The 27,261-nt window shown below is 33.6% G+C and overlaps 3 protein-coding genes across 7 annotated transcripts in view; all 3 read left to right on the top strand.

Moving 5' to 3' along the window:
* Positions 1-27,261, top strand: part of LOC120167247 — a 78,025-nt gene that overhangs the window by 9,616 nt on the left and 41,148 nt on the right. The gene's annotated exons all lie outside the window — the stretch shown is intronic.
* LOC120167249 (sugar transporter ESL1-like) lies at positions 1,390-26,005 on the top strand. 3 transcript variants are annotated; one of them, XM_039176321.1, is made up of 18 exons: positions 19,708-19,975; positions 20,115-20,177; positions 20,431-20,520; positions 20,595-20,654; positions 20,772-20,837; positions 20,940-21,005; positions 21,085-21,160; positions 21,236-21,300; positions 21,400-21,492; positions 21,583-21,663; positions 21,752-21,836; positions 21,921-21,964; positions 22,056-22,118; positions 22,202-22,261; positions 22,370-22,423; positions 22,580-22,639; positions 22,754-22,868; positions 22,949-23,360. In XM_039176321.1, exons 1-18 carry the CDS (start codon positions 19,766-19,768, stop codon positions 23,074-23,076), a joined length of 1,479 nt encoding a protein of 492 aa, XP_039032252.1. In that variant the 5' UTR covers positions 19,708-19,765; the 3' UTR covers positions 23,077-23,360. The 3 variants fall into 3 exon arrangements, with proteins under 3 accessions (XP_039032254.1, XP_039032252.1, XP_039032253.1); XM_039176323.1 differs by lacking the exons at positions 19,708-19,975; positions 20,115-20,177; positions 20,431-20,520 and adding an exon at positions 1,390-1,561 and having other exon boundaries at positions 22,949-23,359; XM_039176322.1 differs by lacking the exons at positions 21,752-21,836; positions 21,921-21,964; positions 22,056-22,118; ... (3 more) ...; positions 22,754-22,868; positions 22,949-23,360 and adding exons at positions 25,017-25,101; positions 25,198-25,241; positions 25,330-25,392; ... (1 more) ...; positions 25,621-25,674; positions 25,756-26,005.
* Positions 24,218-25,037, top strand: LOC120167255 (sugar transporter ERD6-like 8). 2 transcript variants are annotated; one of them, XM_039176328.1, is made up of 3 exons: positions 24,218-24,447; positions 24,778-24,840; positions 24,948-25,037. In XM_039176328.1, exons 1-3 carry the CDS (start codon positions 24,310-24,312, stop codon positions 25,005-25,007), a joined length of 261 nt encoding a protein of 86 aa, XP_039032259.1. In that variant the 5' UTR covers positions 24,218-24,309; the 3' UTR covers positions 25,008-25,037. The 2 variants fall into 2 exon arrangements, with proteins under 2 accessions (XP_039032259.1, XP_039032258.1); XM_039176327.1 differs by having other exon boundaries at positions 24,218-24,501.

The following is a 27,261-nucleotide window of genomic DNA, read 5'->3' as shown; positions in this document are numbered from 1 at the left end:
TCATGTTAATATTATATCTCTTCATATTAACATTATATATTTTCATGTTAACATTATTTTTTTTCATATTCAAGTTCCAATGTGATTAAAATTAAAATTTAAATATTTAAAATTATTAGACATAATTACTACTATATATATAATATAAATATAAAAAATTACTATAAGAATATAAGATGATCACTAAATATAAGTTTATCAAATATTGGGTTCAGGTCGTCCATATACAAATGTGGCATGTGACGCATCACAGGATTGCAAGATTTAGTGGTTCCACATAGGATTGCAAGATTTAGTGGTTCCACACATAAATGCAATTCAGACTCTTTTATGTACAATTTTTGTGTCATGAATACTAGGTCCAGGTCCATCCATATACAAGTGTGCCTGCGACACGTCACAGGATTTTAAGATTTAGTGGTTCCACGCATGGATGCCATTCAGGCTTGTCTATGTACAACTTTTGTGTCCTGAGGACATTTCGTTTGAAGGAAAAACAAACTTTCCGTTTGATCCTCGAGAAAGTAGTAGAGAAAGTTACAAACAAAGATTTTTGACAATATCTTTAATCCTTTTAGGGGTTTCATTTTAAAAAATAGCACATGACCTACATATCTTTTAGTACGGGCCTGATTAAGTCATTTTTTTCGATATTTATTAATTTCAATAATTAACTTTAGGTTATTTTTTTAACATAACTTTAGGTTAGTTGAACATTGGTCTCATCTCACATTCGCATCCGTTACCTCCACGTCTATATATTTTATACTTTAAAAAGCAAAAAAAATGAAAAGAAAAAGGCAGACATATAGATTCACATTTAATTTGTTTGTTTAAACGATTTCAAAAGCAGTAGAATTGTAAAAAGGGAGAGGGAAGGCATGGAAGAAGGGCTATTAACAGGAAGGTATGAATCCCCAAATGCAACAAAACCAATTAGAAATGGTTCCGGCGGTGGCAGTATTACCGACAACCTTAACATGCCATCAGCTTCCTCATTGACACCTCTTCTAGTCTTCAGTACGTTTGTTCTTGTTTGTGGTTCTTTCTGCTATGGCTGTTCTATAAGTTGTTCACTTTCTTCTTCATATTTAACATGAAGATGTGATACAAGTTTGGGGAAAAACTGATGAAAACACACCATAGATGATTGTATTTTCTACCATTATGAACTATGAAAATGGACCCAGGTTGGTTACTCATCACCAGCGGAAAATAGGATCATGCAAGATTTTGGCCTCTCTGTACCAGCAGTTAATACTCCCCAATCTCTTCTATAATTTTTGCTTTCAATTTTTATTTGTTTAAAAACACAAAAACTCATGCATTCGATAAGCTTCCACTTACTTAAAGCACAAGAAACCTGAAGGTAATTTATCTTACTAGGATTTAGGTGAGTGACAAATAGATTGGACATGGATATTTGTGAAAAATTGATGAATCCTTTGTAATCTTTCTCACCAATTTGCAGTACTCTGTTTTTGGTTCAATAATGACAATTGGAGGAGTGGTAGGAGCAATTCTAAGTGGGAAGATAGCAGATCTTATAGGTAGAAAACGTGTAAGTTCGTCTTCAGCCTTTACATCTTCCAGAGATGTTTCAAGTTAAATTACATAGAAAATTGGTTTATTCCTCTAAATTAATGCGTTCATTGACTGTGAGAAACAAACAATGTGGTTTTCTGATGTCTTCTGCACTGCTGGGTGGCTATCAATAGCATATGCAAAGGTTAACTTCCAGTTCAATGTAGTTCTATGTTAACTAGTTATTGTAACCCCATATAAGCCAATTCTTAAGAAGATCTAATAAAGGGTTATGTTTAATTCTTTCTGGAAGAATGCCTTGTGGCTTGACATTAGAAGGTTGTCCATCGGAATCGGAGGTGCCCTGATTAGTTATGTGGTAATGTACTAAGGTTTGCTGTTCATTTTTCAACTTCAAGCAGTTTTTATGCTGATATACATTATGAAACAGATACCTGTTTATATAGCTGAAATAACACCTAAAAGTCTCTGGGGTTCCTTTGTATCATCAAATATGGTAAAATATTCTTAAATCAATTGACTATGTGATCTGTCAACTTAACATTAATTAGGTATGAGTTTCTTTTATCGTGGAGTTGATGATTACTTATGGGGTTGAGCTTATGTTTTACATTGGAATCTTCATTTCTTGGCTCTCCCTGGCCATGATCAGTATGTACTGTCGTAACCGGTTTTCGTCCGGGCACGAAATTTTAAATACTTGGCGGAAAAAGTGATGTGAATAAATGGTTTTTAAAATAATTTGGGAGTCGCCATTGGCCTTTTGGGTTAGGTAGGTCGAATACCTAAAAATTATCTTTTAAAAGAGTTTTAAGGAAACATCAGTTAAAAGATGAACTGATCTGCGTTTATAACCAAAAATTCATTCTTTTTAATGATAAAAAGGGATTCGTGGTCGGTTACGTTTAGGGAAGGATTAGCACCCCTACAACGCCCAAAATTGGTACTTTTTAATTATAAATTGTCTCTATTATTAGAAATTTAAAAATTCAAAATATATTTAACTCATAATTCTGTTATTTCAAATAATTTTAAGAAAATATATTAATATACATATATAAATAAGATATTTATTTATTTAGAAATATCAGAAAAGGACTTCTAGGTGCCTTAAGACAGTTCTTTTCTTTGATATTAATAAATATTAATTTAAATAAAATTAAATAATAATTTTTATAGCATTTATTTTTAAAATACCAGAATAGGACATCCAGTTGTATTAAGACTGCCATTTTCTTCGATATTGAAAAATATTAAAATAATTTATTGAAAAAATATATATTATTATTTATTATATATATTTATGACTACATAATAATAATAAAAATATTTAAATATATAAACAATTAAAATAATAAAAATACAATTAGAACGATATATTTAAAAGCAGTAAAATAAATGAAAACATTTAAAATTAGTGACTAAATTATAGTAAAATTAAAATTAAAAACCTAATTCATAATTAATCAAAATTATAGGGATTAAACATGCTATTTTCTTATTTTATTAATTTAGTGACTAAAATAAAACTTATCTAAAATTAGAATATCAGATTAAAATAAATTAAAAATATAAACTCGGGATTAAAATATTAATTATTAAAATTAAGGGATTAAATCTGTTATTTACCCTAAATATATTATTTTAATACAAAGGACTAAAATAAATAAAATTAAAATTAAAGAACCGAATTAAAAGGATTATAAATTCGATTTAGTGACTAAAATGTAAAGTTTATAAATTCAAGGGATGGCGGACGGGATTTAACAATTTAAAAATTACACAAATAGCCCTCTCCGAAACGACGTCGTTCAGGAAGGGCTATTTAAAGCCAAATCCGGCTGGCCCGAAGGGCCAGCTTCATTTCTCTTTTTTTCCTCTCTCTCTCTTCTCTGAGAGAGAGAATTTTCTCTCGCTTCTCTCTAAAACAGAGAGAAGCTAGCCGGCCGGCAGTCGTCCACCGGCATTCTTCCGCCGCCGGCCACCGCCTTCGGTGACCGGAATATTTTTTTTTGTCTTAAAATATAGATCGGACCGTCCTAATGACGGTTCCGATGATCTTTTCTTTTAAATGGCTCCCAATCGGAGCAAATCTAAGAGATATACCTTCGGTTTTCGAAGGTTGTTGGTGATGTTTGGAGGCCGGTGGTGACTCCGATCAAGGCAGTGACTTTCGCGGTGAGTCTCTCTACTTCCTTTCCTTGCTGTGTTTGTGAGGTTTTCTTTTTTTTGTTCTCTGTTTTTTTTTCTTCTCTATTTTTGCTGGTCTCTCTCGGTCTCTCCTTCCTTTTTTTTCTTGGCAGGGGCTCGATGGCTTTTATAGCCACCACTGGTGATAGCTTCGGATCGGTCCCAAAAGGGGTTCTTCGGTGAGTCACCGGACTTCCAGTGGTGACTCACCATTTGGGGAGACGTGTGCGGCTGGTGTTGAAGCAGCAAAGCTTCTGGATTCTTCAGCAAGGCGGCGGCGTCGCGGCGTGGCACTGGCAGCTGGGACGTGTCCCTAGGGTTATGATACCCTAGGGTTTCCTTGTTGGGTATCTCTGGACCGTTGGATCTTGCCAGATCCAACGGTAGCAAGCTGAGACGGCTGGGAAGAGGGAAACCCTAATCTGTTAGGGTTTGTTATGGGCCATTTGTAATTGGGTCGGTCCAATCTGGGCCTGTTTGTAATTATTATTATTATTATATTTTTTAAATAATATATATATATATATATATAATAATTATAATAATAATTATTATGATAATAATTATAATAATAATAAAATGGGTAAAAAATTTAGTATCTTCAGCTGCCCCTCTTTGCTCATTCTTGTATTAACAGGAATAGGGCAAAGACGAAAAGATAAATTTTTTTATCCATTTGGCTTCACTCGATTATGATGGAGATGTTGAATAAATTCTTCTCTTTCCTCAGATGAGTTCTTCTCATTATGAACTTTTCGCTGGGGATGATGTTGACATATTTCCTTCTGTGAAAGAGTCATTCAAAAGGTTAAATAAGCTCTTCTCATTATGAACTTCTTCTTTCTCCTTCAGATGAGTTCTTCTCATTATGAACTTTCTCTGTAAAGGTTGATCCATCAAGTGATGAATTTGAACAAAAGGTTAAACAAGTTCTTCTCATTATGAACTTCTTCTTTCTCCTTCAGAAGAGTTCTTCTCATTATGAACTTTTTTCTGGAAAAGCTGATCCATCAAGTGATGGATTTGAGCAAAAGGTTAAACAAATTCTTCTCATTATGAACTTCTTCTTCCTTCTTCAGATGAGTTCTTCTCATTATGAACTCTTTTCTGGAAAAGCTTGATCCATCAAGTGATGAATTTGAACAAAAGGTTAAACAAGTTCTTCTCATTATGAACTTCTTCTTTCTCCTTCAGATGAGTTCTTCTCATTATGAACTTTTTTCTAGAAAAGTTGATCCATCAAGTGATGAATTTAAGCAAAAGGTTGAACAAGTTCTTCTCATTATGAACTTCTTCTTCTTTTTCAGATGAGTTCTTTTCATTATGAACTCTAACTGGCACTGCTGATCCACCGAGTGATGAATTTAAGCAAAAAGTTGAACAAGTTCTTCTCATTATGAACTTCTTCTTTTTCTTCTTCAGATGATTTCTTCTCATTATGAACTCTAACTGAAAATATTGATCCACCGAGGGATGAATTTAAGCAAAAAGTTGAACAAGTTCTTCTCATTATGAACTTCTTCTTCTTCTTCAGATGAGTTCTTCTCATTATGAACTCTAACTGAAAATGTTGATCCATTGAATGATGGATTTAAATCTTTGCTAAAATCTTTGAAATTCCTGTCAAAATTCAACATGGATAAAATGAATGTAAATGCACCTATTTTTGCAAATGCCTAAATATGATGCATGAATATTAAGTTCATTTTTATTTGATTTCAAATTGGTGAACTTGGTATTCTTTCACTTCATCATTTATTGCCAGGATTACCTCTGAAATGTAGCAACTTATGCTATCAAGCTTTCATTTCTGCAGAATCATCTGATCAATCTGTATCTTGGTGTCTTCTTTGCTTCATTTAAGTCTCATAAGAAATGTTTCATTTGTGGAACTCTTGCTGTAGTCATAACTATGACTTTGATGCCCCATTTTGTCTTGGATAAAACCAGCTTTCTTTGTTGGGACTTGTGTAGAAATTCAATAAAGCTTTCATCTTTGAAAGAGAATCTATCATCTTTAAAAAGAGAATCTATCATCTTTGAAGAGAGAATCTATCATCTTTGAAGAGAGAATCTATCATCTTTGAAGAGAGAATCTATCATCTTTGAAGAATGTAGATGTAGATATGTCTGACTCAGCAGGGATTAATTAGGAAAGTAGAGTCTGTTTTGATTTGAATCTTGAAACACATCACAAGGAGGATTTATCCTAATTCTTTTCATGTCTTCACATCTAATAAGATCTCGAATAAGGCAACTTGGACCATATCATGTCGACATGTTTAACAACAACCTGTCGTTAAACATTAGTTGGCTCCACTAGTTTCTTGTTGTTAAAATTTCTGCTTCCCTTCTATGGAAAGAAATCTTCATCATATCTCACTTCTGACCTTGAGGTTAAAGAAGACAAACTTTATCTTGGATCCATAAATGGAAATACCATATGATTGCAACATTGGTTCAGTACCAGAATAACTGGTTCGTAAAACATTTGACAACACATTCATCATCTCATGTGGTTTCTGTTCAGATGTTTGTAAAGTATTTGACAAACATTCTTCATTTCTTGTGGCTTCTGCCAAGATTTCTCAATCATTGAAGCTCTTTGCATGGTGTTCAAAATTTTTGTATGATGTCACAAGACCATTTGAGAACAAAACTCAGTGGGGATTCAAGTGTGATGTTAGTATGACCAAAAAGTTGGTCAAATTCACAAAATGTGCTGGTGTTGAATTGAATAGGAGACATTAATTGATCTCGATATCATCCTGGGCAAGGGCAAGTGTAATACTGATCACGTTTTCTTCTGAATGAGCATTGTAGAAAGTAGAAATACTTCAGCTATAGGATCCATGTACAGAAAGATATTTGTGGAATTCTTGCTGCTGGGGATGAAACGCACATGATAAAACCCAAAATAGATAAAAATTCAGTTCAGCCTGGCTGGTAATGATAACCCCAGTAACAATGGGAATAACAGTAATATAAGTGAGTCGAGTCTCCCTTTCCAATGTCATCGATTAAGCGAAAACTATTGTGAAAAACAGCTTCGTAACCTCAACAATATGGTTGAAACTAACTGCCAGGAATCTCAAAGAAATATTTTCAATTGTCACCGACACAGAGAATACAAAATTCAAAGCTGAGATCTCGAGGAACTGATCCTTGGATCGAATGGTCTACAAAGGGACCATCTCTATTCATACAATCATGATGTAGCTTAACAAAGAACACACTGTCATGTGACACATGGTTTAAGAAGATTGGGTATTTGAAACCATACTTGCTGAATAAATATTTGTTCAACAACAGGACCCTAATGCAACTGCCTGATGAACGAAGCAATTATGTGTAGTCAGATTAACTGTTATTGTTTCACCATTTTCATTCTTCATATTTTTCTGTTTCATTGGAAATATCTGTTCAAGTCAATGATGATGTGGGCCTTCAGTATGCCCCAGTATTTGCTGATATGATCGTTCAAAAATGCATTAACAGTCCTAATTCTGATTGAAATGGGCTTTCAGCATGCCCCGATATTTGCTTCTTATTAATCTGAGCCTTCAAAATGTCCCACATGGATCTGTCTGAAGGAACCTTTAAAATGCCCCAATATTTGCTGATACAGATGTTAAAAGTGTGCTCAACATTACTTCTTGTTGAGATGAGCCTCCAAGAATGCCCAAATATTCATATTGTTGTGAGCCTTTAAAATGTCCCAATATTCTATTTTTGGTTGAAAATGGGCCCTCAAGATGTCCCTCTAGATTTGTCTGATTCACTCTCAATATAAGTTTGACTGAAATGTCATGATCCCCACGAGGTCCAATTTTGACAATGCATTGTTATGGGTACATGTGGATTTATTCGTGCCCCAAATCTGTTTATCTTGAATGCTCTCATTATGGTGTCACTAAACAGTAGTATTGTCAAGTAACTGGAATTCTCTTCATGTTATCACAAACTTAAGAAGTACTCAATCATTCTAACAGAAACGTCTGAGATATGTGTCTTCTGAATGATGTGACCATTTTCTGTATCTGGAGGGATTTAGTCGGACAGAGCAGTAAAAATAGCTTGGTAATCCGTTCCAGGCTGACACAGTGGCTTATCATCTTTCAGTTAAGGCCATCTCTGAAATATACTTTTCTGTGGGAGAGAAACCAATTTATGCAAACAGTAATCTGATGCAATAGCAAGACTACATATACAATGGTACAGGCTCTTGAAAAATCCACACTCATGCAACATGTTGATTCTGATAATAACTCATATGATTATGAAGTGATCTTTTAGGATGATTTCACAGATATTGATAGTTCTTCTGATATCGAGGAAATCCTGAATTCTGATTCTGATGAGGAGAATAAACTGTTATACTTGACAAAAATGGGATTCTAAGAGGCTGAGGCTTCAATAGCCATGGAGAGATGTGGTCCATATTCATCAATTGCAGAGTTGACAGATTTTATATGTGCTGATCAAATGGCTAAGGCTGCTGACGTACTTCTTCCAGTAGAAGGTAGGAAGCCATTATGCAATGATCCCAATTACAAGCAAAGGCGAAACTTGGGCTATGATTTGTGGAAAAGGAAGAAGCAGAGGAAGCTTGAAAAGAAGCTTCTTAATGAAGATGATCATGCAGTTCATCTTTCAATTCCAATGATCGGTTCTGGGGTTCCTACCGAATCAGATCAGATAACTCAAAGAACACTTCCAGAAGATGCTATTGGGTCTCCTTATTTCTACTATGAGCAAATTCATCTTTCAAATCTAATGATTGGTTTTTGGGGTTCATACCAAATCAGATCAGATAACTCAAAGAACACTTCCAGAAGATGCTATTGGGTCTCCTTATTTCTACTACGAGAACATGGCACTTGTTCCAGTTAATGTTTGGACTGAAATGTCACAGTACTGATGTTGTAAAACCAAAACTTGTAGATTCAAAGTATTTTCATACTGCTACACTGAAAATGGGCTATGTTCATAATCTGCCAATTGAGAACAAATTTTCTCTTATTCTGCTTCCTCCGTGTGCCATACATGATGCTTTTCCATTGACAAAGAAATGATGGCCTTCATGGGATAAAGTTGAACTGTTTACAAACATGTACAAGAAGTGTCAAATTGATAGAAAGGATCTGTAAGGCTCTTGAAGCTTATGACGATGAGTCACCTTCGAGTGTCCAGAAGTATGTTCTTGATGAGTGCTGAAAATGGAATCTGGTATGGGTTGGAAGGAATAAAGTTGTTCCACTTGAACCTGATGAGGTGAAAATGTTTCTAGGTTTCCCTAAAAACTATACATGAGGAGCTGCTAGAGACAAGTTCCCCAGTGATAACAATGTCCTGCCTCTTTTCTCTGGAATCAGTGATGCAGAGGTTACCTTCTACTGTCTTAGTATACTTTAGAAAACAAATGTGCAAGAACTGAATGATGATCGGTTGGAGCAATTGATGAGTAGATTTGTCAAATTCGACCTTGTTGTCGGTGGCATCCAGCGTAACAACCTTACTGGAAGAAATAAACATCATCAGGATGAACTAGAAGATTTTTGTTGGTGCATTTTCTTGCAATGACTGCTACGACAACTGTCTCTTCTGTTGCTCCAATATATCCCACTCTTTTCGAATCATGGAACGGTTTAGTTGACAGTAAAACTGGTCATCTCAACTTTTTGGAATCCTGTAACCAATGTTACCATATATAAAAGGCCTATAAGGAGATTCTGTTCCACTGTCTTATTCTGTGCCATAAGTCCTCAAATTCAAATTCAGAAATCTTCTGAAGGACATAATGGATATCATCTTGACAAAGAAAATGATCGGCATAGAAGAAGTAGCAATAATGTATCAAGACTTGAGCCAACATCACGGTATAACCAGAGTGCAGGTAGTGACTTGTTCATGGCTCTATGATGTAATCTTCTAGAGAACATGAATTGATGGTTGGGGAAAATAATCTGTCTGATGATGCTTATCACCCTCAGCATGAGATAAACGATAATCTTTCTTGATGAGCTGCTAATAATGTCATAGGAGAGTGTCACAAGTTCAATTCTCCAGACTTTCTGGCTTCTTGGACCACTTGCCTTCAAAAATGTGAAGTGCTTCATTATTCTGGCCTCGTTCATTCTTTTTCTACAACAGATGTAGAATAAGAAACAATTGCTTCAAGGACCTTCCTCATTTAAGGCTGTCCTGTTTGAAAATGTTTTTTCTCATTTTTTTAATTAAGAATGAAAGAATTTTGCAAAGTATTACCCCTTTCAGGTTCACAATATAATCAAACCATAAACAATAAGTTTAATGAATATCCAATAAATCAACTACACTTTTAAATCATTCAAAAATCATAGTCATATGGCAAGTGTCAAAATTATTGACTGATTTGAGGTGTAGGTTGATTTTGGTAAAGTAGGTTCTTTCAAGTTGGTTCAGTATGTCGCTTCGGCTTCCACTATCTTGAAGAAATGGTTGTTATGCTCATCTTGTAGAGATGCTTCTCGTTTCCAAAATGTCAGAAACGTCTTTGGGATGTGCGGTGCTTCTTTTAAGAGCTTAAAATTGTCTCTTATGTCGTTGTTACACCATTCAATATTCGAGCCGCCTTTTCAGGTTTTCAACTCAAATCATCCTTTGGCTCTAAGATGTTATTTAAAAATTTACATCTTAAACCCCCCTTTTATCATTTTTCATATCATGTATTAAAGATTTTAAAAACCAATTTTTGCAAATAAAAATCAATCTTGAGAGGCGGAATGAATTCTAAAGATATTCTCTTTTACTTAGAAATCCATGTATGATTAAAATGGACTTTTCAGGTACGTAATGTAGGTCATGGCTTATGGTTACGAAAGAAAGGGATAAAAAGGCCCAAATAAGTGTTTAAGGGTAATCAAACCAAGGATCAATTCATTCTGATGCCATCAATCTTGCCTTGCTTAACTTGGATCTGCTTTGTTGGAGATTTTTCCATCATCTAGATCCCTCTAGACTGCCAAATTTTGGATTCATTTCCATTTTCTAATATCTTCAGCATTTCTTGCTCTTCTTGTTTGTACTTGATCAACCTTGTAACTTGAGGCACAATAATTCACCCATCTTGATTTAATTTTTTTCTTTTTCTTTTTTGTTTTTTTTCTATTTCTTTCCTTTTTTTTCTTTTTTCCTCTTTTTTCTTTTTTCCTTTCTTTGCTGGATTTTTTTTTCTTTCTTTGCTGGATGAGTATAATACTTCAATTGCTTTGAGCATCTCTTTTTCCTTTTGCATTTTGGAGGTTTTCCATTATTCTTGATTGGATTGATCTTCAAGCACTCTGTATTTGACATACTTTATAGTTCAAAACTTTCATGACTTCATGGAAACTTGTCTTCGTAATAAAAATGTATTAACAATCTTTATTCTTGTGAGCAAATATCCTTCACCTTGCCCCCTAATGTAGAGGGTGATCCTTGGTTAGGGTTGAATCAGAAGAAAAATCATTCAGGCTCAAGTGGGGACAACAAAGGATATATATATATATATATATATATATATATATATATATATATATATATATATTAAAGGATAAATAAAACAATGCCGTTCGTCATCTCATACACAGAAACCTTTGTAAAAAGAGGTATCTCCAGGGGGATGAATATTCAAGATTAATTTTACTTACATGAAAAATGTAATTAATGCATGATATATTTATTTCAATCAATCACTTTCCCCTTCTTCTTTGAGTATGCCCTAATCACTCGAAATTATCATTAATGAGTTGGTCCATGATGCCTCATCTCGTCTCTTCTTGCAGTAAAATTCACGGATAATTGAAAGTTTGGTTCTTTTGAGGTCTTTTGGTTTATGATGGTTTTGTGTTTGGAAGGATAAATGTGTGACTCTTAAAGTCATGTATATGGTGGAAGGGGTAATATCATAAACCAACCAACTCTATCCGAGAAGGTAAACATCTAGAGTTGATGTCTCAAAAACAAGTAGAGACATTTCTTCAGAATCTCATATAAATGTAGTGTCAGGATTTGGTTTTGGGGGTCGAGTAATTGACATTGGATGGGATATTGAAGATATAATTTTACCACTTGCCAATAGATCTATAACTCTTGAAAAATTAAAAGAATATTTAATCTACTTGATACTCAATAATCTCAAGATTAAAATTTGACTCCTTGCTCATAACCATAAAAGAAACACATATTTATTTATTGCACAAAAGGCGGAGAAATGAACAAAAACATATTCAAATAAGATGCTGAAAATAGAAAGTACTACAGTGGAAGATAACACTTCTACTTGTTTATGCATCATTACTCCTCTATTATTGGGTGTGTACTTGACCCAAGATTTTTATCCTTATTTTCCCCCCATTCCTTGATCGTTTCTTGTGTCAAGACTCCCTTGTCGACGAGCGTCTCTATTTCCTTTAACAGTGACCAACAATTCCCTGTTGAATGTCCAGATTCTCCCAAGTGAAAATTACAGAAGATATTTTGATCATAGCAATGGGCATAAGGCTTTGGTGACACCTTCACCAATCTTGGTGTAATGTATTGACCTTTAACCAAATGAGGGTACAGGTCTGAGATAGATTCTTGAAACACCTTCAGAGTTTTTCTCGCTCGCGAGGCTATCATTTTCTTTGATCGTTCTGAACGAATGAATGCTCTCATGTTATCGAGGGGGTTCTAAATGCTCATTTCAGCTATAACTGGGGTAATATTAACCAGATTTCTTAAGTTGTCCTTTGCCTTACTGGTTTTCGGAAAATCTGATACATGTATCTGAGGTGTCTTCTGGGTTATATTTGCCTCATTCTTTCTTAGACCTATAGGCCAATCTCGAATTACATCCATGGGAGCCTTTTGATTTCTTTTCCCATTTTCTTTGCAGGATTTGGTCACATTAGTCTCTGTTGAAGCAATAATTTCTGAACATTGAACCTTCACCCCTTCTTTTACCTTATATTTTTGAATTGTTTGCTCTAAAGGATCTTGGAAATTTCCCTCAAGGTTACCAGGAACCTTAGCTGAACAATTTGAAATTCCAGTCTGATTTTTCCAAGGAACCTCCTTATAGGTCCAATTCTCATTTGGAGGCCACTGTGGTGGAACAAGTCGTGGAGTAGTTAATCTGGCTGAGAGCATTTTTGAATGCAGTTTTTCACTCGAACAATGGAAGGGAGGAAATTGAAAACCCTGCACATTCTTTTTCTTCTTGACCACTTTATAAGGTTTGACACCATGTTTAACTGAATAAGACCTCATTATATTAACTTCAGCTTCTTTCTCGACGTTAGTATCGTCAGAGCCGCTTATCTTACCATTCTTGATAGGTATTTCGATCATTTCTCCAATCATGTCGATGTCAGAGAAATTATTAGTGGCATCCCCTATCATGTGATTAATATAGGGAAATTTTAATGTACTGATGAACAAAGTAGTGAACTCCCTTTCAGTCAATGGTGGATGCACTTGAAATGCGACGCCATTCCATCATTGTGAATACTGTCGAAAACTTTCATTGCACTTTATATTCATGTTTTGCAACATTGTTCGATCAGGGGCCATATCAGCCATATGATTGTATTGACCCAAAAAGGCTTGAGATAAGTCCCTCCAAGAACGTATTTGAGTACGTTTTAGCTGATTATACCTTTTTGATGCAGACCCGGATAAACTGTCTTGGAAATAGTGGATCAACAATTTTTCATTCTCCACATAGCCAGTTATACGACGACAGTACATAGTGATATGATATTCAGGGCATGTGGTCCCATTATACTTCTCAAAATCTGGAATTTTAAAATTTGGTGGGAGAACTAAGTCGGGGACCAAGTTCAGTTCTTTGGCGTCAATCTCATAAAATGATTCAACCGTCTCTCTAGAAGTAGTACAAAATTCATTTGACTTAAACCCAGAAGCAGTAAGACAGTCAGTGGGGAACGAAACTCCAGCTTGATATTGTGAGTTCTTAACAGCGAAATGAACTGGTGATTGGATTTCCTGACGTACAGAGGTGTGCTCAGGAATGTGAACAGGTGTAATACCCAGAGAATTTGTGGAGTTTTCAACAAGACTCTTTCCAGCAGTCAAATGCTTCTCAATCATTTCTTTCATATTGTTCAGTAGATCGATCTGAGAATTAGCTTCGATTTGTGCCAACTTGCTCCTCAATTTTTCCTGTGTCTCTTTTTGCTCTATCTCTAATTTGGATAGCCTATCTTCAGTTTCTTTAGACATTTTTCTTGTGTTGTGCTGAGCGTTCTTGCTTCAAGGAAAAACCAAGATCACTTCGTTTGAAATCCTTATTTTAATGAATAAATGTTTTAATGTATTATGACATAAAAAATGCAAAGATGCCAAATGCAAATGTAAATATGTGAATGTAATAATAAGAATACAAATTGTGCAATACAAAAGCAAACATAAAAATACAAATGCAAAGATTCCAAATGTAAATATGCAAATGTAAACATGTAAATTATTTAAAATATCAGAATAGGACATCCAGTTATATTAAGACTGCCCTTTTCTTTGATATTGAAAATAAATAAACATTATTATTTAATTAAATATGTTTTAATGCATGATGTAAGTTTAAAAATGTAAATGTAAATACAAACGTAAAAATGTACAAATGCAAAATACAAATGCAAGTATGAAAAGGTGTTACTCAAGAGTGATCATCTTAGAACAGATTTCATTGAACATAAAAGTTTTCGTGCATCAAACAAAACTTTACATATAGGGGACATCTTTCAGTCCTAACTTCAACAAAACTTTACATATAGGGGATAACTTTCCCTCCTAACTTCTCTAAAGCCAAGTTAGTTTCCATTCATGCTCAACAGTTGAATTATCAGTCTGTTTCAATTCTTTGTAAAGTTAGGTTGGTTTATCTGCTTATGGGTCATATTGTTTGTCTGGATTGTAGCTTCTTCTGTGATATTTTTTTTCTTCATCTTCTGTGTCACTTCTCGGAGTTGCTCATTTTCCCTTGTAAGAGAACATTTTTGTCCAAGAAGTTCTTGAACAAGATTTTCATATAAGTTGCAGTTCTTTTTCAGCTTGGTGACCCCTGTTATCCACTCTTCTGGGGTACTTCCTAGGCCAGCATTTTGAAAGGCTTGACTGATCTTCTGAAAATCTTCATGCATGGTTTTCATTTCTGTGCTCAATTTCTTGTTTTGGTCATTCAAGTCCTTCAAATAACATGCTTGAGCTTCATAAAAGCCTCCTCCACTCTGAATGCCCTGACTGATGCTCTTGCCATAGACTGCTTTTGGTATCAATCTGGCAGAATCTTTGTGGAGTACTTTTGGTATTAATATAACAGGATCTCTGTGTGCATTGCTCATTTCTATCTTCAGAGTTTCTTCAGGATGTCTTTCCTTGGCCGCATCATATTTTGTTTGATCATAAAACTTTTTGTCCATTTACGATTTCTTTCCAATTTGATGAACAGTCTTTCAAGTCAATACCTTTTGATTATGCCATGATCATGCAATGCAAACAAAAGAAATCAAATATAAACAAGTTTAGAGCAAACAATATGTATGAAAAAAATGAGAAGTGAAAAAAGAAATTGGTTAGTACCAATTAATGGAAAGAAAAGATCCTATTTATCAAAGTATAAATCCTAACTTCATGCTTTCTAGTTCCATGCTTTGTTTGGAAAAATTAACCTAACTGCATGATTTCTAGTTCGCAGGCATTTATTCAGAAAAAAAATAATGAATAAATTAAAAGCTAGAACTTATTTCTCCTTTGTGTATACCTATTTACAATGGTTTCAGATCAGGAGAGTTTTTAGGGTTTATTATATGCAGGTTTTTAGTTCTAGGAGTAAAGGTACTCGAACTGTCCTTGTTGATGCCCTCTTAGGCTGTCAACCCTCAATCCTAGTCCATTACAGACTTAAGCGGATCGAGTTCAATTCGAGGCGATACATTTCTCTATACCTGACACGGAGAATAAATTCTCACGAAGACATAGAGCATATGAACCCCGAAAGTTACTTGCTAGGTCTGACACGGAGAATAAATTCTCACGAAGACGTCGCTTTCACTCCCACTTAAAAGGGACAAACTCAATTATAGAGCTTTATGTTATGCAATGCAAGTGTTGTGTGTGAGGAGAAATGTTCAAACCTCTAACAGATAAATAAAATAATTAATACTTGAAAAAAATATTAATAAAATAATATAAAAATAATAAATAATAAAAATTTTGAAAGAAAATAATTAAAAATTAAATAAATGAATTTTTTTTCTAATTAATAGAAACAATTTATAATTAATTTCAAAGCATGACTGTTCCCAGCGGAGTCGCCAAGCTGTCGTAACCGGTTTTCGTCCGGACACGAAATTTTAAATACTTGACGGAAAAAGTGATGTGAATAAATGGTTTTTAAAATAATTTGGGAGTCGCCATTGACCTTTTGGGTTAGGTAGGTCGAATACCTAAAAATTATCTTTTAAAAGAGTTTTAAGAAAACATCAGTTAAAAGATGAACTGATCTGCGCTTATAACCAAAAATTCATTCTTTTTAATGATAAAAAGGGATTCGTGGTCGGTTACGTTTAGGGAATGATTAGCACCCCTACAACGCCCAAAATTAGTACTTTTTAATTATAAATTGTCTCTATTATTAGAAATTTAAAAATTCAAAATATATTTAACTCATAATTCTGTTATTTCAAATAATTTTAAGAAAATATATTAATATACATATATAAATAAGATATTTATTTATTTAGAAATATCAGAAAAGGACTTCTAGGTGCCTTAAGACAGTTCTTTTCTTTGATATTAATAAATATTAATTTAAATAAAATTAAATAATAATTTTTATAGCATTTATTTTTAAAATACCAGAATAGGACATCCAGTTGTATTAAGACTGCCCTTTTCTTCGATATTGAAAAATATTAAAATAATTTATTGAAAAAAATATATATTATTATTTATTATATATTTTATGACTACATAATAATAATAAAAATATTTAAATATATAAACAATTAAAATAATAAAAATACAATTAGAACGATATATTTAAAAGCAGTAAAATAAATGAAAACATTTAAAATTAGTGACTAAATTAGAACGATATATTAATTATAGGCTTTATTAGATAAAGCAAAAGATGGTGTTAGTTTAGTGTTTTATCTATTCTGTTCTTCAGGTGCAATCCCGTGTGTAGTACAGATAATAGGCTTGTTTTTCATTCCAGAGTCCTTAGATGGCTGGTAAGTCTAACTCCATAGTATTCGGAAGCATTTTAAGTCCGTAACATGTTAGAGAAAGATATAAGAGAATTCATGCACTTGATTCTTTACTTTTGAGTTGACACAGTGTAAATGCAAGTTGGTTCCGGAGACGAAAGAAACTAAAATGTTATTACAGTTTTTTTTTAATAAAAAGTCAATTGAAATTAACTAATCTCTCACCAAATCCAAAATGTTCATATCGTCAGGATCAAGAAAATGGACTTATTTTACTATTCTTAGTCAAAAATTGGTTTGTTGAATAAACTATCTAATAGATGTGAGCATTCGATCGAGTCGAGTAAAAAAAATTCAAGTTATTCAATTTATCGAGTTGTATTTTATGACTAAAGTTAAAATTTAAAAAATTCGAGTCTAATTTATTACTATACTTGAATAAAGTAGCCTCTAATCATTTTCATCACGTCCCATCAATGATGAATATTTTTTTTATTTTTTACTATTTTTTCTAATGTCATATTTTTACAAATAAATTTTCATTTTTTTTTCTTGTCATCCTTTTTAGAGATGATTACTAATATATATTATAGTTTAATATATATTAATAATTGGAAAGATAAACATGGTTAAATAAATAAGGGTTTTTATGTCAAGAAGATTCTTGAACAAAAAGAAATTGTTTTAATCAACGAGGTTGATTCAAGTGATAAGTAGTTTAATATCGCTTAAGTAATGTCTCAAATTCGAGTCCTTATGTAAGTAGAAAATTTTCGTTGGGATACTCAATCACCTATCAAAATCAGGTATACGACACAGATTAATCCAGATTAGTCAGGATAAAGCCCTGAAAACCGAAAAGGCAACTAAAATTAAAAAAATTGCTTTAATATTTTATTATCTCAATAATTAGCATTGGGTAGTTTGGACAATATGTGGGATTAGATATCGGAAATGATTTGGTGAATAATTCATCCAAAAATATATTTATCAACATAATATTAAAATAAATGAAGATCAAAAGATCAAAGTGAGTGGTCCCATCTCATAATTATTTATTAACCCTATGCTTATATATACACCTTTGTTATATTCAAGCAAACTATTTAAAGCCAAAATTGATTCCACAAGCAACAAATAAAATAAGATAAACTACATCAATTATTACCTAATTACAATAGATTTCGTATAATTCAATGATTAAATTAAGATTTTTCTAATATAACTAATAATTATAATTTTTATTAAAAATTAAATTTATGATTTATTTATAGTTTAGTAAATTTTTATTGAATTGTAAAGTTTAAAATGTCTAATTTAAGTTATAACATAACATAATTCAAATTCAAATTATAAATTTATCTTATGATCTGACTTGTGTAGTTTGAATTTGTTAAATGAATTTTTAATATATAATCACAAAAAGAAATAATAAATTTAGTTTAAAAATATAAAAATCTTAAATTTATTTTTTTATTTTTAATCTTAATATATATATATATATATCCAATTATAAACCAACAATTAAAATTGTATTAGTGATTTAGGTGTTCTCAAACCCTTTAATTGTTGAATTCGAATACACTCTTTGTCACTTATTTTTTTTTTCTGACCTTAGTTATAATATAAGATATATACATAATGTTGTAGTTCAGCTCACATTATATCATTAATGACATATGTTATCATTTAATTATATGATTAAATTTATTGAATTAAATTAAAATTTAAACTAAATTGATATATTGTATAAGTAATGAAAACCAAATGTGTAATTATACCATTTTGACTATCCATCATTTCAATTTCCCGTCAAATGTTAATAGTATGTAACTTGATTGACATCATTTAATTAGTTAAATAATTTGATTAACAAGAGATCGATTATCAAATTAAAATCGTTGTTATTAAATGGTTGTGGTTTACCTAATAAAATATATGTATATGTTAGAATTTAGGCTGATGAAAATTTTAAGGATAAAGTTACAAAATAGACCCTCGACTATAGGATATTACATTATTGAGTCCCCTTATTATTAAAAGTTACAAAATCGTCACTCGATTATTCATTATATTTCAAACTCATCCTTTTCCGTTAAAAAGTTAACGATCGTCTGAGCTGGACATTAACATGTTGATTGAGATATGATAGTCGTTTGAGATTATGAGATTAGATTTTATCATATCTTAATCAACATTAGAATTGCCCGCCTAGCTCAGTTGGTAGAGCGCAAGACTCTTAACCTTGTGGTCGTGGGATCGAGTCCCACGATGAGCAATTCATAATTCGGAGGTCATCCACGTAAGCTGCTCTCAACCTGGCGTTGGGGCAGCCTACTACTCTACCTCCCCCTTATCCCATTACATATGGGAACAGAGTCAGCTAATTTAATCAACATGTTAACGTCCAACTTAGACGATCATTAGTTTTTAACGGAAAATGATGAGTTTCAAAATAATGAATAGTTGAGTGACCATTTTGTAACTTTTAATAGTCGGAGGACTCAACAAAATAATATCCTATAATCAATGGATCATTTGTATACCTTACTCGGAATTTAAAACAAATTAATAACGTGTGTCCAAGGAAGAAACGTGAATACATATAAAAAGATATGCATTATTGTAATTATGGTGACTTTTGCAAATGTAAAAATAAAATATTGCTAAAAGAAATTAGGTGAATATTTCTTTATTCATGTAGAAAGGTTGAAAGTTGTATCATGGAAAACAAAAAGCAGAGATATAGATTCAACGTTTGACTTGGTTCTTCAACAATTTCAGAAGTAGGAAAAATGGAGAGGGAAAGCATGGAAGAAGGGCTGTTAACAGGCAGATATGGACCACCAAATGAAACAAAACCAAGCATCAATGGTGGCGCCGGCGGTGACAGTATTACCAGCGACCTTAACATACCATCATCGCCGGCAGCTTCCTCATTGACATCTGTTCTCGTCTTCAGTACGTTTGTTGCCGTTTGTGGCTCTTTCTGCCATGGCTGTTCTGTAAGCTCTTCCCTTTCTTCTTCTTCTTCCTCATATCCTCAACGTGAAGATCTTCAACATTTTTTAGCAAAAAGAACCTTAAATTTATATTAATATGCAAGTATATGAAATAATGAACTAACTTTGAAAATGAACCCAGATTGGTTATTCATCACCTGTGCAGAATGGGATCATGGAAGACTTGAGCCTCTCTGTGTCAGCAGTTAGTGCATGCCAATCTTTTCTACTCTTTTTTTCCTACTCAATTTACTTTCTTAAAGCACAAGAAAGCTGTAGGTGAGTTTATTTAACTATCTTACTCGGATTATTGTGAGTGATAAACACAGGTATAGTTAATTTTTTCGAAGTTCATCTCCTATTTATATTTGAATATGTATTGGACATAGATATAGATATAGTGCAGAAACGAAGAATCCTAGTAATATAGATGTGTAATCTTTGACACCAATTTGCAGTACTCTGTTTTCGGTTCAATAACGACAATTGGAGGAATGGTAGGAGCATTTTTAAGTGGGAAGATAGCAGATCTTATCGGTCGAAAACGGGTAAGTTATATTTGTTTGGTTAAGCCTTTACATATTCTTCTAAATTAATGTGTTCCTATACTCTTGAGAAACAGACAATGTGGTTCTCTGATGTCTTCTGCACTGCTGGGTGGCTATCAATAGCATTCGCAAAGGTTAACTTCCACTTTAAGTTATTTCCTTTCCGGTAAAGCTACACTTAGCTTTGAATTCGATAATGGAACAATTCGTAAGAAAGATCGTAAGAAGTGTGTGTTTACTTTTGTTGGAAGAATGCCTTGTGGCTGGACATCGGAAGGCTGTTGATCGGAATCGGGGTTGGTGTGATTTGTTATGTGGTAATGTACTAAAGTTTGTAGTTCATACATATTTCATCAGCTTGAAACAGTTTTGAAGTAACTTAACGATGATATATAGCTGAGCTTTCTATATGAAAACAGGTTCCTGTTTACATAGCTGAAATAACACCTAAGAGTCACCGTGGATCATTTGCATCGGCAAATCAGGTAAACTATACTAAACCCATAATTGAAAATGTGATTTTCAGCTTATCGTTAATTCAATTTAAGCTTCTTAATGGTGCAGTTGATGACTACATGTGGGTTTGTACTTATATTTTTCACTGGAACAATCATTTCGTGGCGCACACTGGCTATGATCGGTATATACAATTTTCTTATTAACTTAAGCTAAAGGTAGTGTTAGTTAAGTTTTTTATCCATTCCGTTTCCTTCAGGTGCAATCCCCTGTGTAGTACAGATTATAGGCTTGTTTTTTATTCCGGAATCCCCTAGATGGCTGGTAAGCCTAACATAGTAGTCTGCCAATCTTTGGATGCTTTTCAAGTACATAACATGTTAAAACGAACACGTGAATGCAAAACATGACCGACTTCTGCAGGCAAAATCCGGTCGAGAGAAAGAGTTTGAGGCTTCTTTGAAGTGTCTAAGGGGAAAGGACTCGGATATTTCCGAAGAAGCTTCTGATATCAGAGTAGCGTATTGGCTTGATATCTTGTTACTTCTGTGAACACAGTTTTCCTCATGATAACAAGAAATGTTATGTGCTTACAATATCTTGTAGGTTTATATGGAAACTCTTGAGCAACAGACAGAAGAAAGTTTCCTCGAATTGTTCCAAAGGAGATATGCTAATGCACTCATTGTGAGCTTCGAATAACATTCGATTAGTATGCTAATTTCTTTTAAAGACTTTCCTGATGATTTCACATATGGCTTCTTAAACTCTGCAGATTGGAGTTGGCCTAATGTTATTGCAACAACTAGGAGGAAATAGTGCTATGGCATATTATACCAGTAGAATATTCAACGAAGCCGGTAAATTTACGTCTTCCATGTTGTTTCCTATATAATTATTGCAGCAGAAATTATTCAAAGAAGACACAGTTTTGTTTGCAACAGGCATATCAGGTAACCTTGGCCTTCAAGTTTTAGCTATTGTACAGGTACCTTCATGGCTTCTTTTCCAACTTGGAGTTGATGTAAAATTATGTTCCAAGCATTTCCGAGACATGCCAATTACATTGTTGTTTGCAGATTCCGGCATCTATTTTAGGTTTATTTTTAATGGATAGATCCGGCAGACGACCGCTCCTATTGGTTAGTTTCATAAAAAATTCATTTCAAGATGGTAAAATTGTTGAACATACAAGTAAATATGGAATCAATCGAATTTTATGCAGGTTTCTGCAAGTGGACTGTGTTTTGCTTATTTTCTTCAGGGACTGTCATTCTGCTTTAAGGTATTGCAAAATTTAGTTAATTTTTTTCAAGAGATTGTCCTTTCCTGTTTAAAGCTTTCCAATTCTTTCTTTTTTTTCCTGAAAACTTTGATGCTATTTTACAATCAGGAATTCCCCGATCTGAAGGCACTTACTCCGTCTGTGGCATTTACCGGCACATTGGTACTTCAGTCTGTCTTGCATATTTTACCTATTTTGTCAATGCAGTAATCATGAACACAATACATGATTATTTGTAGAGCCTGCATGCATCTAAACAACTATAAGTACATATTAAGCCAAACTATATGTGTAAACTGATCAATACTGCAAACACAGATCGGTGCTACATTCTACTCGATAGGCTTGGGAGGAATACCGTGGATTATAATGTCGGAGGTATGTGCCAATTCCGAGATCGAAATCTTCGCCGTTGCTTGCATATCTAGCTTTCCCCAATAGCTGTAGGCAAGAGATTCATTTGACTAAAACATGGTCCATACTATTTGTCAGATATTTCCTATCAATGCTAAAGCTCAAGCTGGAAGCCTGGTGACTCTAGTCAATTGGTCCACTGCTTGGGTCATTACTTACAGTTTCAATTTTATGATGGAATGGAGCGCAGCAGGTCATTCTCCGTTTCTTCTCTAACAGAGTAAATTAAGATTACATTTCTGAACTAAAATGTATCAGCAAATATGATTGCAGGAACATTTTTCTTTTTCTTGGGAATCTCAGGGTTAACTGTTGTATTCGCGGCCGTGTTGGTCCCGGAGACAAAGGGGAGAACACTGGAGGAAATACAAGCATCTATCGCTCATTTTCTGTACATTTAAGACATAAGGAATGGACAGGAATGCACCAATATGTATAAGCAATACGCATATGGCTTACTTTCATCCGTATATTTACAAGTGATCATTCCCAAGGATGAACAATGCTGGTGAACCCTTCTGCATTTCCACATATCGGTCTTAAAAGACCCTGCATATTACATCTGTATACTGTATACGTGCAATGTACTGATACATTAATACGTTTTAGTAGGATGTAACAACCCAAAAACCTTGTATTATCAAAATAGCGAAACAAATAAGTCCCTGTACTGATCAGTACTGCAAACTCAGGTCTGTGCTAAAACTTTCACAATAGGATTGGGGGAATACCATGGATCATAATGTCAGAGGTATGTAGCAATTCCGAGATCGATGCTCGCCCTAAAATCTGGAAACAATAGATTCGTTTAACTAAAACATGGTCCATTTCCCTCCCTCCCTATCAGAGTAAATTAACATTACATTTCTGAACTAAAATGTATCAGAAAACTTCATTGCAGGACCATTTTTCTTTTTCTCAGTAACCACAGCCTTAACTGTTCTATTCGGGGCCAAGTTGGTACCGGAGACAAAGGAGAGAACAATGGAGGAAATACAAGCTTCGACCACTCACCTGTTTTCCGTAACATATAAGATTTAATCTTGCATGGCTTTGAATGCACCATGTTTACAAACAACACATATATGGTTTACTTTCATTCTTGTTTCACAAGTGACCATTTCCAGGGAGGAACAATACTGGTGAACCGTTTCCATTTCCTCATATTGGTCTTAAAAGACCCTGTATACATTTGTATACTGTAAACTGTACACTTGTATGATATTGAGACATTCAATTTTTTTAAATATCTAAACCTGGAATTTGAGTTCTCTTTGGCAAATGGCAGCTAAATTTGGAATTTTCTTTTGCAGGCAGCTCAGCCGTTCAAGTAACTGTACTTCATTTAGAGAGACTCTTATAAATATCAAAATATTATAGGTTTTGGCTTTTTGAACATTTAATTCATATGAACAAATGAAAACCATTTACTCAATATGCATGAAATATTCAAACAATCCAACAAATATCACATTTCATGTGGGGACCCTCAGGCCCAATGGATAACTCTTATCATTTCTTCAAACTGAAAAATTAAGTTATTGTCCTTTTGTTCTTTACACCACTTCCAATGAAACTCCTTTACTCTGTTGCTTAATTATTGGCTACAGTTCTCTTGCTTGAATTTTTGAGAGATGAGTAGACAGAAAATAGAAGATGGTGAACTTTCAAGTTCTTTGATAGTTAAAGAGAAGCCTCCGGATGGAGCTGGACATGGTAGTTCCGGTGAAGAACAAGGTGGAATTGGAACTACGACTTCTGCAACAACTATGGTTGTTCTTAGCACCATTATCGCTGTTTGTGGATCTTATGTTTTTGGGACTGCTGTAACTATCTGTTTTCAATATTGAAATGATTAGTTTTACTTATAATCTTAATCTGCAAAGTAAAGGGGTTTCCCTTATCCTGCTTGACCATGAATTTTGATTACAATGACTGTTGAATGGCTAAGTTTGACCTTAATTCTACACAGTACCTGGACTGTACTTGTTCACCTGTTGAAAAGCAATAAGACTTAAGAAACTCGTATTCGGATTCGCCGATGGTAATCATACTGTTTCATTCGCCTTACAAAAGTTGAACTAATATGATTAATTTACCAGATTGGATATTCATCACCTGCTCAGACTGGAATCATAGTTGATCTGGGTCTCTCTGTGGCTGAGGTAAAGTATAAATAGATCTGTTTCCTTTATACAATATTTTTTACCTTATAATTTTATTTCAAATGCCTTTATGCAACCTTTGTTACCGAGCTGCATGATCATGTTAGGTAAAATTGTACCCATTACAAGAAAAGCTCAAAAGCTGGCATATTTGTTCTGTAACCTAACTGGTTAAGGTTGGAGTTGGCCTAATGGTTCTGCAACAATTCGGGGGAGTCAATGTCATTGCATTTTATGCTAGTTCAATTTTTATATCAGCTGGTATGTTAAGAACATTTTCATGTTTATGAAACAATAGAAGAACTATATAGGAAGTTCAAACTGGAAAATAATTTTATCTCAAGTTTTTTGTGACAGGATTTTCCGGTAGCGTTGGAATGATAGCAATGGTTTTCCTTCAGGTCGGTTCATCATGACCTGCACTATCATCAGAGTTCATATCATTTTGGTTAATATGCTTTTCTTAAAAACTGGAATAATCTTCTGCAGGTTCCAATGACAGCTTTGGGAGTAGTCTTTCTCGATAAATCAGGACGAAGACCACTTTTATTGGTACAAAAGCCTAGAAATGTATCTTCTATATATATTACATTGTGCAAATGTCCCTGCTGAAGTCTACTTATATCTACAGGTATCAGCAGCTGGAACATGCTTGGGTTGCTTCCTAGTTGGATTGTCATTTTTCTTGCAGGTTCTACCAGATTTATCGATCTCGAATTTCCAAATCCTTTTCATGTTCTATATTCTTTTCTCAAAAACATTAAGCTCGACTGCATTCAGGACCTTCAACAATGGAAGGAAGCCACTCCTATATTATCACTTGTTGGTGTACTGGTAAATACAATGAATCAGTGTTTTAGGCAGTAGCTTTCATGAACAGAATCATCTAGTGCTGATACGTTCGACTCGATTTAGGTGTACACGGGATCATTTTCGTTAGGCATGGAAGGAATACCTTGGGTTATATTGTCCGAGATAATTTTACCATGATCTAGATTAATTTGCAGCCTTCAATATTATATGAACTAAAAAAAAGGGTTAGCATTTCAGATATTTCCCATAAACATGAAAGGTTCAGCAGGAAGCCTTGTGACATTGGTTAGCTGGTTAGGCTCTTGGATTATTTCCTTTGCATTTAACTTCCTCATGAAATGGAGCTCAACAGTTAAAAATCAATGCATCTGATATTGTCAACGTTATCATTTTAGCCACAGAATTTGACCTTTCTTTCCCACGTTACACTGTCTTCCAGGAACATTCTTCATTTTCGCCACCGTATGTGGCTCGACTGTTCTGTTCGTGGCGAAGCTGGTGCCGGAGACTAGGGGACGGACACTCAAAGAAATACAAGCGTCGATGAATCCGGTTTCGTAGGATAAGTGGATGGTGCATGAACAATCAATCAACTGATACTGAGAAATTCAAAGTCCTAATTTCAATTTCATATTTACACAATGTAAAAACTTTTAGTTTTATATTAATTTAGAATCATCAGAGTAGTGGAAATAAACTAATTGGATTAAATATAAATTAAAACTTGATGTGTATGACCTATGTGAAGAAAACATGAAATTTAATGATTAAACCATTAAAATATTTATCATAAAATTTGTATAAGAACATACAGAAATTAGTTAATTTTATGAGTGTGAGATGACACTCCAATTTTTCTTAATAAATTTTATTTAAAAGAAGAATAACATAACTTAAAAAATAATTGACAACCTCATCCACTTTAAATTTTAATATCACAAATTAAATTATCTGATTTTGATTTTACTCTTATATAATGAATAGGGGAGGAGTAATATTCCATAGAGTTAAAACATTACCTCCAACGTGCATGAAAAAGACATTATATATAAAAACAAGACATTATTGTAAACCCAAAGACAAAATGGAAGGTAATAAATTAAATAGATACCAAAAAAAATCAAAGGACTTGGATAATGATATATTTTTAGAAGAGGACTTGGTCAGAAGGAAAAATCCGAATCATTCAAGTGCGGATTTGCTTTTGCCACGTGTGTCATTTGTTTATGTTGCGGATAAATAATATTTAAAATCATTATGATCAATAATTTAATAAATAATATGTTAAATTATTCATGTGATTGATCTAGAACGTTTTAGTCATTTTAACCTTTAATTTTAGATGAAGGAAAATTGATAACCTTTAAATTATCCATGCTACAAATCTTGTTAGATTTTTTGTAGCCTCTTCGAGAACATATATCAAGGAAAATTGATAGCCTTCAAGAATGTTCAAAGAGCTCATCCTAGTTTAATTTAACAAAGCAAGGAAAAATCAATGAATGTCTCTTTTAATTCGAAGGAAGAACGTTTATAACTCGTGCTAGGGCAAGAAAATTTCATGTAGCTATGGAAAAAGTGTTTTGTCAAAATGGGAACTTGAAAGAT

Source organism: Hibiscus syriacus, unplaced genomic scaffold (genome assembly GCF_006381635.1).
Source record: "Hibiscus syriacus cultivar Baekdansim isolate YM2019G1 unplaced genomic scaffold, ASM638163v2 tig00111671_pilon, whole genome shotgun sequence".
In the NCBI taxonomy this organism is placed as follows: domain Eukaryota; kingdom Viridiplantae; phylum Streptophyta; class Magnoliopsida; order Malvales; family Malvaceae; genus Hibiscus; species Hibiscus syriacus.
The sequence above is the reverse complement of the archived record's forward strand: the minus strand, read 5'-3'. Positions and strand labels throughout refer to the sequence as shown.